This window comes from Lotus japonicus, chromosome 5 (genome assembly GCF_012489685.1).
Source record: "Lotus japonicus ecotype B-129 chromosome 5, LjGifu_v1.2".
In the NCBI taxonomy this organism is placed as follows: domain Eukaryota; kingdom Viridiplantae; phylum Streptophyta; class Magnoliopsida; order Fabales; family Fabaceae; genus Lotus; species Lotus japonicus.
Window position 1 is genome coordinate 17,187,740 of NC_080045.1, and position 14,786 is coordinate 17,202,525.

A 14,786-nucleotide genomic window follows, 5' to 3' on the forward strand; every position below is an offset into this window, starting at 1 on the left:
AAAAACTAAAGCTAAACTAACTCAATCAGATTTTCATCCCCCTCAACTCATGACAGCCCCACTAAAATAGAGAAACCAAAACAAGAATGCAGAGAGCATTTTCTAGCAACCCATCACTAACACATATATTCCCACCCTGCAAATCTGCAATCATCTAATTGACAGCACATCAGAGAGAGTTTGAGACAAAACCAAGCTGAGAGTTTGCATAATTTGAATGATTTGAGGAAATCAATTTAGGGAAATCAAGCTTGAGAAAGGAGAAGAGAAAGGAAATCAATTTTGCCATTTAGGGTTAGGAGAAGAGAAAGAGAAAGGAAATCAATAATACTTGTAGTCTATAGAACCGCAGAGCCAGAGAGAGGGACGGCTGGACTGATCGGTGGTGGAGCAGCGACCGGCGTGGTGGAGCGCGTTGATGAGGTCTGGTGGGAGCGATTGTGGTGTATCGTGTGAGAAATCAGAAAAGAGAGAGAAGGGCGTGACAGATCTGACTGTGTGAGAGAGAGAGGAGTTGGGGTCTGGGTGCAAATCTAAATTTTCAGGGGGTTCAAAAAAACAAAATATGGGGGTAAGTAGAATTTTTTTATTTTCAGGGGTTCAACTGAACCCCTGGGCTGGCTGTGGGTCCGCCCCTGATTTTGCAAAGCGAATTACGTTCCTCCATATTCCTTCATCATTTTCAAAAAAAAAAAATATTCCTTCATCACGTGACAATCTTCCTTGGAATCAAGTGCCACATGTCGAATACTGGTTGGACCAAGGTTTAAGTGGGTGGAATCAAGCGCTTTGCGACCCAGGCCTTATAATAGAACGCCGACGAGATTATGCCACGTGGCTTGGACGAAACAGCAGCCATCCATCTCCTGCGCGTGCTTGGTAGTTCTTATGATCCATCAGCACCAGATCAGCTCCTCTTTACTAATTCGAGAATCTAATAAAATAAAATAAAAATCATAAAAATTATAGAAAAATACTAAAAACACAGGAAAAATAATAAAATGCATGAAATAATCCTAAAGAGTCATAAATTGACTAAAATGCCCTAAATAATTTATTAAAAATAGCTTAAACACTCGGGTCATCACCCCCCGAAAGTTGTTGCTGTTGTAGAATGTTAGTCGAGTCTCTCAGTTATCACAAAGCTTCATTATTTAAAACACTCCATGTTTCAACACCATCTACAGAGCGATTTTTTTATGCAATAAAAGTTGTTAAGACTCGGTTTTGCAGCAAAATTGAAGATGATCTCTTCTTAGAAATTTATTAGTGGTATATATTGAGAGAGAAATTGCTGAAAAAAATCTCTGTTGATACAATAATAGATAAATTTAGTACTATGAAAGAACAAAGAATTGTATTTAAATAATTTTTTATTATTTAAAGTTTATATAATATTCAATGAAGATTTTTTTAATCTTATATCTCGCCCCCCAACAAGAAAATCCTGGATACACCCCTGCTCACAACCATCACTTCATCAGTACCACCTCATATGGATGATTGTTGTGATCATGGCAATATCAACTTCATACCTCTTAGCTCTTTGGGGATATGCATAGAGATAGAGATGAAACTACTCCTCATCCAGAAACGTGGTCTCATCTTGGAATTCACCCCCACCTAAGATTGCTCCTCTCGTGGGGTATGGCCAGTGGCAGATTTAGGGGGTGACTAGTCCATGCCATAGTCACCCCAAAATCTTGATTTTCTTTGCTAATATTTGGTAAAATTTTATATGGTACCACCCTGAAATTATAAAAAGAGAAAATGGGATGTGCACTGACAGTGTAAATTTGTTTTACACATGCACCCAATTGATTTCCGTTAAATTACTAATTAAAATAAAAAATTGTAACCACTTAGTCCTATGTGGCATAATGTGATTGGATGTCAGTGTAAAACTTCTTTACACTGACAATACATATCCAATAATCTCTTATAAAAATATTCAAATTGTTAATATTATCAGTTTTTAAGTTTATTTTCTAATGTTCTTTATCGTCACGGTAATTCATTTTCACTTAGTCACTTACAAGATATTTTATATTATTTTAATTCTTTAGATAAGTTCAAAGGGACATTTTAGATATAGCTTTGTTTAGAAGTTTGACACTTTCACATTTAACTTTGAATCATATATGAGCATACTCTTTTGCTTTTTGCGTCGTGCTCTACCCATTCTGTTGGTAGCTAAGAGTGCTATTTTTTATTTGGAGAGACAAGTTGTTATTCTTCTTTTTATTTGTTACATGTTGTTACTTTTCTACTACTTTTTAAGATAATACTACTGTTTTTTCTAATTTCTTCTAACATTTTGTTGTCGGTCTAATGAGGATGAGGTGTATATGTTAATTCGTTTCCTTTATATTCAATCTACCAAAATTTATATTTATTCTTCTCATGAAATGTTATTAAATTTGTTGCACAAATTATGCATGTTAAAAATTTATTTTTTCTTAGAAGTAACAACACTTTAATTTTAGCCACCCTCAAGTAAATATCCTGCCTCCGCCACTGGTGTGGCTACTGGCTAGTTTTGTTGTGTCTTTTCATTTTTTTTGTTCTATTCACATGTTAAAAAAAAACATTTGATGAAAGTGATGTGGCTTCTAGAACAAGACAGACCAAAATCAATGACAAAACACTCTCTCACTCTCTCTTTGCTACTGAAACGTTGTAGTTGTAGCAGCATGAACATGGAGATGAAGATGAAGGAGCAGGAGAAGAATAAGAACCTTAACCTCACCAAGTTAATTCTTGCAATGACTGATATTTCTTATGTGCATGAGAACAAGATGATGATGATCAGCGACAAGGAGGAGCAGAAGGAGAAAGAGAAGGAGGATCAAAACCTCGGTCTGCCTCACGAGTTGATTGTTGAAATCCTGCTAAGGCTACCGATAAGGTCTCTTCTACGCTTCAAATGTGTCTCTACTTCATGGCGATCTCTCATTTCCAATCCTCATTTCACTAAATCCCATTTTGATCTAGCTGCTTCACCTGCCCACCGTCTTCTTCTCAACAGAATCAGTGATGGTTCTGAGATTCAATCATTTGATTAAGATGCATCGCTTCACGACGATTCTGCTGTTGTAAGCCTCAAATCCCCACCTTACATAGCCACCTCTTTTCTGACCTTGGGTTCCTGTAGAGGGCTTTTTCTCTTAGCTAAGGAAACAGGTCCATCACCTGGTAGTCTCATTGTGTGGAACTTCCAGTAACCTATGGTGACTGGGATTTATCATGGTATGACCCATAAACCCGTGTCCAACAAGGAGTTCCATCTTATGTTGTTGGTATGTTGTATGGTCTTATATATGGTTTTGGGTATGACCTCTCAAAGGATGACTATTTGTTTGGTTTCATACGACTGGCTGGACTTGAACATGAAATAATAGAGAATGGGTGCTATTTTTTTAAGCAACCCGATAGACATAAAAAGATTAAATTTACATGGCCTCAAATTGATGTTTTGTCTGTGAAAACCAATGTGCCCTCCTTCATTTATGTTGAAGACCTTGAATATGTGGACTTCTGCATGGGTTCATATCTGGTTTGTTCTTGAATCAATCTCTGCATTGGGTGGTCAGAGCCAAGGTTACATGGCTTCATTTAGTCATTGCCTTTGATTTGGTTGAAAGGAATTTATTGGATATTTCTCTACGTCCTGATTTGACACTGGAATTAGAAGCATGTCGAAGACTTCACTGTGATGATTGTCATTTGAGGGTATTGGGAGGATGTCTTAGTCTTTGTTACTTGAGTCAACCCGATGGCCATGAAATGACTACGATATGGGTCATGAAAGAGTATAAAGCGCAGTCTTCTTGGACTAAATCTTTTGTTGTTCTCTCTGAATTTTTGCCAATATTCTTCACTCAAGATGGTGTTTTTGGATCTAATCCTAGTGGAAGAAGATTTGAGAAATTTAATGATAAAGGAGAACTTCTTGAGAATCACACATATATGTACAAGAGAACAAATGTGATATGAAATATTTTGATATGTATAGAGAGACCCTACTAACAGTTCCTAGTGAACTATCACTCCTTAGTGACTTTGAGGTAAGCAAATGAAGATAACTGACAGTAGCTAGAAAGAAGAAACATTAGTAAGTTCTCCAATACTTTTTTATATTTTTGTTCTAATTCATCCTCCTTTACGAAAAAATAAAAGCTATATGCAGAATGCCTAATTCATGAAAATGGAACCTTAAACTTATTAATGTACTCTCCATTTCTAACTTGAGAATATTTCATTTTTTTGGCCTAGTTCATGGAAATGGCATCTTTTAGCTCTTGTATTGGTGTTCGATTGAATTCATTGAAAAATATTTGATGTCTTGACTACTCAGAAACATTAAAGACATTTGAATTGAAAATTATAAAAGAAACAATATTTAGACTAAAACACTTAGTATTCATTTAGATTTTAGAATACAGTTTTAAAGATAAAATCTTATTGAATATCAAATGATGACCATATATAAACTCATGTTTCTTGAAAACAAAAAAATTAGCAAGAATATTTTATACACTTTCCTTATATCCTAGTTTTTCTTGGAATCTTGATATTGCGAGCATTAGACATGTGATACTAAACAACCTAGTGTGAATGCAGCACTAGTGTATGTTTTAGTGGTAATTTCAGTAAAACTGGAATTTGAAGCAAACTTAAAATTTAATTGTGCTTTGAAGTAAGATTTATCAAACTTTTGTAGTTAGTGCATGTTATTTAGCATTTGTTTTTGTCTCTAGGTCCATTATTGGGTTCGCACTCTGTTTCTCTTACTCTTCTTTTACATGGTTTTTAGGATACTACTTAGGGTGTCTTTTCAGCAAGCTAATGTGTTGTTGGATGCATTGACTTTCAAGTTATGGAGTTTTTGTCTGTAGGTCGTATTTTCTGTCATTCAATTCCTAAATAGGTAAAACTTTCTTCATGATAAAAACCCCGTTAGATAAGTGTTGTAGACTGTAGAATTCTTGGCGCATTTGATGAATGTTTGATTTGTAAAGCGAGTTTGGAGCACTTTGTCATATGATTTTAGCTGTTTTGGTTGGAGCCAAGTGGGCATTGCTAATTTTCCTTGAGCACAACATGCTTATCTTTTGAGTATTTAGATAGAAAGATAAATGAAGAAACTAGATATATAAGAAAATCAAATGAGATATCCTTGCTAGTCACCGTAAGCATGCCATATGAGGCTCCTAGCATCGCTTTCCCATAAAGGAAACAACATTAAAATAGCTCACATCAGTAACATTGATATACCTTTTTCTTCTTAGTAGCTTCCATCAGCTACTTCTGATATCAAAAACAGGAGAAGCACGAAAGTACTTGCTTTATGTGATAAAAATTAAAATTTTCTTATCAATCATATTCCTTGAGATCTTAGTGTAAGAGTATGGAAATAATTTGGTGAGTATTATATATAGATGAAATGTCACCGTATATATATAATAACATAGTTGACTAATATGTAAATGCTAAACCTAATTACAAAGTAATTACAGCAAACAAGTCTAGAATAATTCATATTCTATCAATTAGCACCCCTTTTTGAAATTTCTGGCTCCACCCCCCCTGATAGCTAGTATGCAGTGTGCTCTTACAGTTTTTGATTCCCCTATCAGAGAATTGTGCCTTTATTTGCAAGATATATTCTACGCTTGTAGTTTGTTTGTTTTGAATAAAAAAAAAAGATAACAAGACTTGAACATCAAATGTAATATTGGCCAAAACAAAAGCCATCAAATATATATGATGAAGCTACGTGATGACTGATGATTCCATTGCCAATTGAGGGTCAATGAAGTTTTTGATTAATGAATAATGATGGACATGGATTGCCGGTGAAGAAAGCAGTTGACTTAGATATTGTACAGGACGATTCCGTACCTAAATCACGACATGACATAAGGGGGAAAACATGTAACAAAGTCAGCATTCTCCACTTTGTACTAAGAAAATTTCTTATTTGTCAACAAGAATAGTATACATGGCCCATTGGAGGGCATAGTATTAAACAATCATGGGCCACAACATCAACGCGTTGTTTGGTGCATTGCGTTCTACCACCATGTCACCAACCATTAGGGATGTACAAGGGACGAGTTGGGACGAGTTTTGGTTAAACCTAACCCGGCCTTAAATATTGATCGGACCAATTCATATTCCCTAACCCGTCCCTAGACCCGAAGCAACCCGACATTATGCGGGTCCAATTTAGGACGAGTCTATGTAGGATGGGACCGGGTTGGCCCGAGGGACAATAAGTTCAAGACTATTTGATACTAATTGTGAAATTTAAAGATACTAACATACTAAAAGAGTTATAAGTTGGAACTATTTTTTAGAAGAAATAACTTGAAATGATCCAATGCTTTCATAATCTATTGCACTTGAGAGGTTTACATTTTGTTTGATTATTTCTTCACTTGTCTCACATATGCATAATACACACACATGATTTTCTCTTGTTAGAGCATGAAAGTGTCCATAGTTGACCAACGTTTATTTAATTCATAAGGTAAATGTTAAACATTTTAATTGCATCTACATGGTAAGATAAATTTGAGCACCATGTATCACATTTTAATCATTATAACAAATTAAAATTTTATAAAATATATATGTGGGACGGGCCGGGTGACCCGAGTGTCAACCCGAACCCGACCCTACCCGAAGTCGGGTAACTCAAAGATCAACCCGAACCCGATCTCTTTTAATGATCGGGCCGGGTTCAACCCGGCCCTAAAGGCTTAGGTCGGAACGGGTTGGCGGGTAGGGCCGGGTCTTGTACAACCCTACCAACCATTTACTTGGCCCGGCCCACCCCAGTTATGTATTCCCCCGCCATTGATGGGTTTATTTTTGGTTTTCAAAGGTATTTTCATGGCCTGTAATACTAATTATATGAGGCTCTATCTGTGATCACATTAAGTTGATAGACATTTTCTAACAAATTATTTTTTATACGCATCGTTCAGAGATTGAATTCTGGACTAAATGCTTAAATAATCCAATTATCTACCAATTGTGCTCAATATTATTGATATCAATGGATTTATTTGACCAAGTTGATCTATGCAATTTTTTTTGTAAAAAAATAAACCTATCCTTGAAAAGCTCTCATAGATATAGTTATGTGACTAAACTTAGGAGTAAATATTTTCAAATTTATAAAATAAGCTAAAATATTATATCTAGTGTTATTTAATTTAAAATATACTGTAACTTTAGCGCATAAAAATTTAGGAGTGAATATATCCTACTTACTTTTTTTTTTTTCTCTTGTAACCAAGAAAATATCCTACTTACTATTTCTGTTTAATCATAAGTATCATCTATTAAGACCTTCTATTTAACCCAAGTGTTGTAAAGACCAAAACTCTTATCAAGGGTGTGTCTCCTAAGAATTAAAATATATATCCTACTTACTTTGCAAAGAACGTATTGTACATCATTTTCTTATTATTGGGAGTGATAATTGAGGAAGTGTTTCTCAAAATGGCATGTTAAGTGTTTTTCTTTTTAATTTTTTTAAAAAATTATGTTTGTACAAAACAAAATTATGATGCTTTTCCAAGTTTAATGAAATGAAATGAACTTTCTCATTTTTATTAAATATTTTATTTGTGTTTAAAAATAAATCTTAGGGTTAATGGTCAAATTGGTCCCTGTGTTTGAAGTGACTTTTGATTTTAGTCCTTCCCTAGAAAAAACTTGCTGATATCTCCCTGTAGTTGCAATCATTTTGGTATTAGTCCTCACCGGAGGGCGGACCTCCGACGAGCATGCCTAGTGGCAGGGAAGAGCTGACGTGGTAAAATACCACGTCATTTTTAAACAAATTTTAATTTTCAAATATATAATTAAATAAAATTTATTAATTAAAAACCAAAAAAAAAAAAAACCTTAATCACTCAACTAAATCACTCAGTCTTTCAAAAAAAAAAAAAAAACACTCAGAAATTGTCCAAAAATTTATGAAACCTCCTCCCCTAATCCCTCACCCCAGGTAATTTGCATCTTTACCATATATCAAACCCAGAATTCTCGAAATCAACCCACACAACCACTTTTCCAGGTAACATCAACACAACCCCAAACCCAGCACCCTCATCTCTGCCCAGACCTCACATCCCTCGCCTTCACAGAATCACAGCCACCGTCAAACCACAAAAACCTCAACGCAGCTCCAACCCCAACCTTCAAATCCAAACCCACAAACTCAGAAATCAAACCACCGTCCAGCCACCTTCAACTCTAAAAACCAATCGACCCCCTCCACAAAACCCCGAACCAACGACCACCCGAAAACCAAATGCCAATGCCCTTCCCTTTTTTCATTCTACTTCGATCTGCTTCGCTTCATAGAAGGAAGAAAAGGGAAGAAGAAAGAAGATGGAAGGTCTGAGAGGAATTCGTGGAGGAGATCGACGCAACCCAAGGGGTTCACGGCGGCGATGAAGATTGGAGGCGTCAGAGATCTTGTTGGTGACAGAGAACAGCGAGTCTCATGTGGTCGATGTGTGCAACGGCGACGGTGAAGACCTGCTGCTAGGACGACATGACGAAGAGGGGTCGACGACGGAGGGGTTTCTGCGTGTTTTGGTGATTGTGGGATTTGCTCTGAAATCAAAGTTTCTGGAGGTGGAGGATGAAGGTGATCTGAAGATGAAGAAATATTTTCTTGGGAAAAAAGCAAATAAAACTTATCAAGAAGAGACGTCGAATTCTGGCACCAAAGTGGAGGCTGGGGCAATATTAACTTGTGAATTTTGAAGAACATGAATACCTAATAGTAATTGTTAGCATGTTGTATATTCCATCTTGATTCTAGACAATGTGATTTTTTGTATGACCTTGGGAACTGACCAATTGGGGAAAAAAGGAGTAAACGATGTTTTGTGGGTTTATTTTTTGGTAGTACAATGTTTTGTGGGTTTTAATTGTGATTAAAGATTTTTTTTTAATTTTTTGTAATTTGTAATTATTTTAATTATTATCCATGTCATTTGATTTTTATTTAAAAATGACGTGGATAATACCACGTCAGCTCTTCCCTGCCACTAGGCATGCTCGCCGGAGGTCCGCCCTCCGGTGAGGACTAATACCAAAATGATTGCAACTGCAGGGAGATTCGGTAAGTTTTTTTTCGGGGAGGGACTAAAATCAAAAGTCACTACAAACACAGGGACCAATTTGACCATTTTCGGGGAGGGACAAAAATCAAAAGTCACTACAAACACAGGGACCTAAATCTTAAGACTAAGTAGGCAGAGTGAAAGGTAAAGCTAGCCTTTGAGTTGTATTTAGTAAAGAAATGAACATAAGATGAGTAAGGACGAACCCCATTATATAGTAGGTGACTAGGTGGATCATTTACCCTAATGTCTATACATCAAACTTCAGTGATTAGATATAATAACTGAGTAACAAGAAAGGATGTGTTAAATCCAGGATTTCAGAACACTCGACCACGATTAGCACATGACCCTTTTGTTTCTTGGTAGGCCTGACGTGTCATCTAGACGAGCCTGCGCCGCTTACAGAGCCTCTTCATGTTAGGTTGCGTTTCCTTTACCGGGTGAGCTGAATTTCCCATGTCAACCTAGTAACCTAACGATTCAATTTGCAAAGTATTTTTAAACAAGTACGTGTAAATAAAAAAGTACTTATTAAAATGTTAATATCTCCACATGAAACAGTCGGGAACACCCACATCACAATCAAGCTAACTCTTCCGGTGAGATTTTTTAAATAAATACTATTTTAAAAAAGAATGTTATCCTTTCTGAATATCTTTTAAAACTTTTTCTCCCTTACCTTCCCTCTCCTTTTCCCTTTGCACGTTGTGGAACCTTATGACGTGTGACCGCGGCAGTTAATGTTTGTAGTATACCCGCTTTATCTTTAGGCAATTAGAGAATTGATGTACTCCATCTATCATTGTGTTATTTCTTATTAATCTAATTAAAAAAAACTTCAAAATAACTCCATTATTAAGCCATATTGAATTATATTTATTTCATTGATGTTGTGTTGAGGGCCTGAAGTATATATCGATCCACAATCATCGACTCAAATATATAATGTAACACCCCACTTTTCGTTATTATGTTATTATTTTATCTTAATTATTATTATGTTATATGGTAATTTGATAATTTATGTGATTTAATTTGATGATTATGTGATTATGTGATTTAACTAGATGATAAGGTCATTAAGTTATTTTATTAAATAATTATGTGATATAGATAAATAAGGGTTTTAGGTTTTAAGTGAGTAGTTGGGAGTGAGGCCCATTGTAAGATTATTTAAGGGTTATGAAAGAATTAAAAAGAGAGAAATCAGAAAATTAGGATTAGAGAAGCAGCAGAACAGAGAAACACGTGAAAGGTGAAGGAGAGGAGAAAAGGTGGAGAAAACCTAGAATTTGATCTTCAAGAAGAAAAGGGTCAAGGAGGCTTTGTACCGGTGTCATAGAAGGTAAGGGTTTGAATTTACCTTGTATAATTGTAGAATAACAGAGGTTGAGTTTAACATGAAGGAACCCCCATCTTCTTTGAAAATTCAGAACTGAGAGACTGTGTTGTGTGTTAACATGTGGTGAGCAAAATTGATTTTGGGCGAAATTGAGGTTCCGGGGAAAATTGGGTTCTGTTCTGTTTTGCCCGCAGATACCCTAACAGTCTGTGTGTCTGTGTTGTAGAGAGCATAACTCTCTCTACATAATTCCAAATTGAGTGAAACCAATTTTGTATGAAAGCTAACTCATAGGGCTATGTTGGGTAATATTTTCATAATTTTTCGATTGCTGGTTCAATACCAGAATCATCTGCAAGTTCATTCTGTTTCTGCCCGCAGACACCCTAGCAGCCTGTGTTGTAGAGAGCATAACTCTCTCTAAAGAATTCCGAATTGAGTGAAACTAATTTTGTATGAAAGCTAACTCATAGGGTTATATTGGATAATATTTTCATAATTTTTGGATTTCTGCTTCAATACCAGAATTATCTGCAAGTTCACACTGTTTTGCTCGCAGACACCCTAACAGCCTGCACTGTAGAGAGCATAATTCTCTCTACTGAATTCCAAATTGGGTGAAACCAATTTTATATGAAAGCTAACGTATAAGTCTATGTTTGGTAAAATTTTCATAATTTTTGGACTTCTCATTTAGTACCAGGATTATATGCAAGTTTGCTATGTTTCTGCTTATTTCTGGGATTGATTCTGAAACTGATTCTAGTAATTGATATGAGACATTTGATGATTTTGTGTTGCTATTTTGTCAGTGGAATAGTGAATGATTTGATAATTGTATTGAAGTGTTATTTTGTGCAATTTTGGTGTGATTTCCGTTATGGAATTTGGTGAGAAAATATGTTATATATTTGGGGCTGGAGTGGTCTCAAATTGCATGTTTTAATTTATGAGTTTTTGCACGAAATACACTTCATTTAGTCAAGAGGCAACGTGTCGGTTTTCATCGGAAAACTGTGGTTTGTCCCAGAACTGGCGTGGTTCTGGAAGTCTGGAGTGGACTTCATTGGTGGTTAACTGTCTGGAGTGGACGCGGTGATACCGCTAAGGTTAACAATTGGTACCACATGCATACATTAGAGTCTCACACACTAAGTTTCACGTTTTCAGTGGTTTTATGTGTTTGGTGATTTGTTGGTGAATTGTTTTGCTGTTGTGGTAAAGTCGAATTATTATTCTTCTTTAAGCTTATAATTTTCCGACACATTAATAAGAATTGTGAAACTGTCTTGAGAGAAAATATTATAATCACTCAGATTTTAAAGACAATGTGAAGAGTTTATAAAGCAGGATCTGAATTGTTTACTTGCTCTTTGTTATGCTATATTTTATACAATGTAAGTTCTTACCCTTTTGTTGGAATGATGTTCTATGCGACATCGCTCAGGTACTGGAGGTAGAGATGTGGCTCATGAGGAGTAGCTTCGGAGAGTCTTAACTTATGTTATTATTATTATTATTATTATTATTATTATTATTATTATTATAAAATAAGTGTCTTGCTCTGTAATGTAACACTGGGTAGATATTTTACGTTACTTTTACACTTTTGTTGAGAGGATTTTATAACCTCTCCTTATGGAAGTTGTTGAATAATTTTCTAAATTATGGCGATGTCGTACTGTTGATGGCCGAAGTGCTTATGAAACTAAGTTCTGAGTATGATCAATTTTATTGGAATATCATGGAAGATAAACCTATTTAAATAAGTGATTTTATGCATCATAGAATTATCTGGCTGGTTTAGAAATTTTATTGGCAGGAATAATTTATTCTTTGAAAACCATATGAACTTATAAATTTTCAAACACAATCAGTGTTAATTATAATGAGTTTTCGTGAAGAAGTGTAATACTCCCTTAGATATGTTTCTAAACTCTGATAAACGTTTTTAAATAAAACAATGGAAAAAAAAGGGGTGTTACATATAACACCACACCATTTTTTTTAGATAACTGACTTTGAAACAAAATATGACTGAAAATCGTTTTCCTTCTTAATTTGGACTACTCTATTCCGAATTCTATTCTGAAATCCTTCTACATGAGAAACAAGAATGGTGCAGAAGTAAGTAATAAGTAATGAGTTCTAAAAGGGTTCAAGAAAACAGTGATTCAACAGTAGAATCATGCATTCTACTATAGTTCGTGGGTCACCATTGATCAATGGCTTTTATTAACTTGACATTGGAGGTTAGAGTTTTTATATATTTAGGTAGAAGATAACAAGAAGCCAACTCAAACCCTTGAAAAAATATGCAAATTAATCATTTGAAGTTTCAAACAAGAATGATTAATTCCTAATCAGTGGACCACTAATATCATCAATGCCCATGGGATTAGTGTGGACGTGTGGTCTTGCCATTTTTAATGAATGATATAAGAAGTTTTAATTAGATGCCATCATTATTAAAAAAATTCAAGTCTTGGACAAGCCCTTAGTTTGCGCCACTTCTTCATTGACACAAGTGCTTTACAACCAACAAATTTGGAGTACTTTAGACCCACCACACCAACTGTATTATTTATCATGCTGCTGATCTACTCCTTTCAAGTGTATGTTAGTGTGCCGCACATTGCTGGGTATCTTTTTTTCTTAACTCTTAAACAATATGAAGTTATCTACTTTTATCCCTTCAACAATTAGGACCACGATTAGTGTATACCGTTTCTTGATTGACAATCATCACACTTGTAGTTTGCGATAGTTTTTAACAGACACTTATCATTTGTGGTGATTTTTGTGGACAATTAATTTTTAACTATGTAGTCTTCGCAGTTTATTTTGTTTATAGCAAGCATCTATAGACACCTGCATTTTGTGGGGGCTTTGACCGATACTTTTTTAACCATCTCCAGAGTTCATTTCATTTATAGTAGACACCTATCGACATCTGCATTTTTTGTGGTTTTTACCGACAATTTTTAACCATTTGCAGAGTTTATTTCGTCTCTAGCAGATACCTACATTTGAAGTGGGTATGAGTGGCAATTTTGAATGCTAAACTATAAGTGTCCGCAAAAATGGCGTTCATGTGTCATTTTCGTAACTATTATTGGGTAAGGCAAGCCAATAACCAATGGTTGACTAATTAAAGTTTCAATAAAAGAATGAGAGTATTTTTCCATGCTAGAAACATTCCCCACCTTTGATGAAATTCCAATAATTCAAACGTGGAAAGTGGACTTTTTTTTCTTCTCAAAAGGACACAGTCTCCATGTACTATATCATTTGTCCATATATAACCGTCTAGCTCTAACAAATACATTCCTAAGTCCCCCCTTTCAACTTGCACAATTGCAATTCCCTCTCCAGAACTTCCCTCCCACCTTCTCAAATTCCCTTTGGTTCTGAATTTGATCAGAAAAAAACAAAATGTTGGGGAAGAAAATGGTATCATTGAAGAAACTAGCCAAGAAGGTGAAAGCTGTTGGTGGAGCTGACTCTAACACTAACCCTCCCTATCATGAATGTCTTCTCAAGAGATATGAGGAAGAATCCCCCTCCAGCACAACCCCAACTGGTTTTTTCGCGCTTTATGTCGGCGAAGACCGCCAAAGATACGTGGTTCCAACCAGCTACCTTTCCCATCCTTTATTCAAGATCCTGCTGGAGAAGGCGTACAACGAATTTGGGTTCGCGCAGCGGAACGGCCTCGTAGTTCCGTGCAGTGTTTCCACATTTCATGAGGTGGTTAATGCTATCGAATGCAACAATGGGAAATTTGACTTAGGCAAGATTTTTGAAGATTTTGATTGAAGTACTGCAGAAAACAACAGACTGTTCCATCTTTCTTTTGTTTTTTCAGTTAGTTTTAAAATGCATCGGAACTACATCTAATGGATGTTCTAGCCAGATTAGAGAACATGCAAGTGTTTAGAGCATGGATATTCAAGATTACTGAACTAGCTTTCAATCAGAATTGATATGACCATGTAAACTAGTTCCTGGATGCTAGATTGATAGTGAAATTTAAATATTGGTTAATTGGTATATATAATATTCTTCCTAATGCTTTCAGCAAACATGCTACCAACTTTTACAACTGTCATCCAGTGTTGCAAAAGTGACATCAGTAATCAATGGCAACGATTGTGCACGTTCAATTAGTCAAATGAGTGTATGACTAGAAATATTGTAATGCATAGATTTGGCAAAGAAGGTCTACCTGCATAAATTTTCACCTGGATTAGGTGCTATTCCCTCAAGAGTAAATATGAAGTATC

The 14,786-nt window shown here is 35.5% G+C and overlaps 1 protein-coding gene across 1 annotated transcript; it reads left to right on the plus strand.

The window, feature by feature from the left end:
* The first annotated feature begins 13,950 nt into the window (after positions 1 to 13,950).
* On the plus strand, positions 13,951 to 14,319 carry LOC130719187 (auxin-responsive protein SAUR15-like). The gene has a single exon (XM_057569824.1). The coding sequence runs from the start codon at positions 13,951 to 13,953 to the stop codon at positions 14,317 to 14,319; it is 369 nt and encodes a 122-aa protein (XP_057425807.1).
* Positions 14,320 to 14,786: the final 467 nt, after the last annotated feature.

Coding starts and splice junctions, on each gene's coding strand:
- LOC130719187 (XM_057569824.1), top strand. CDS start 13,951: ATGGTATCATTGAAGAAACTAGCCAAGAAGGTGAAAGCTGTTGGTGGA.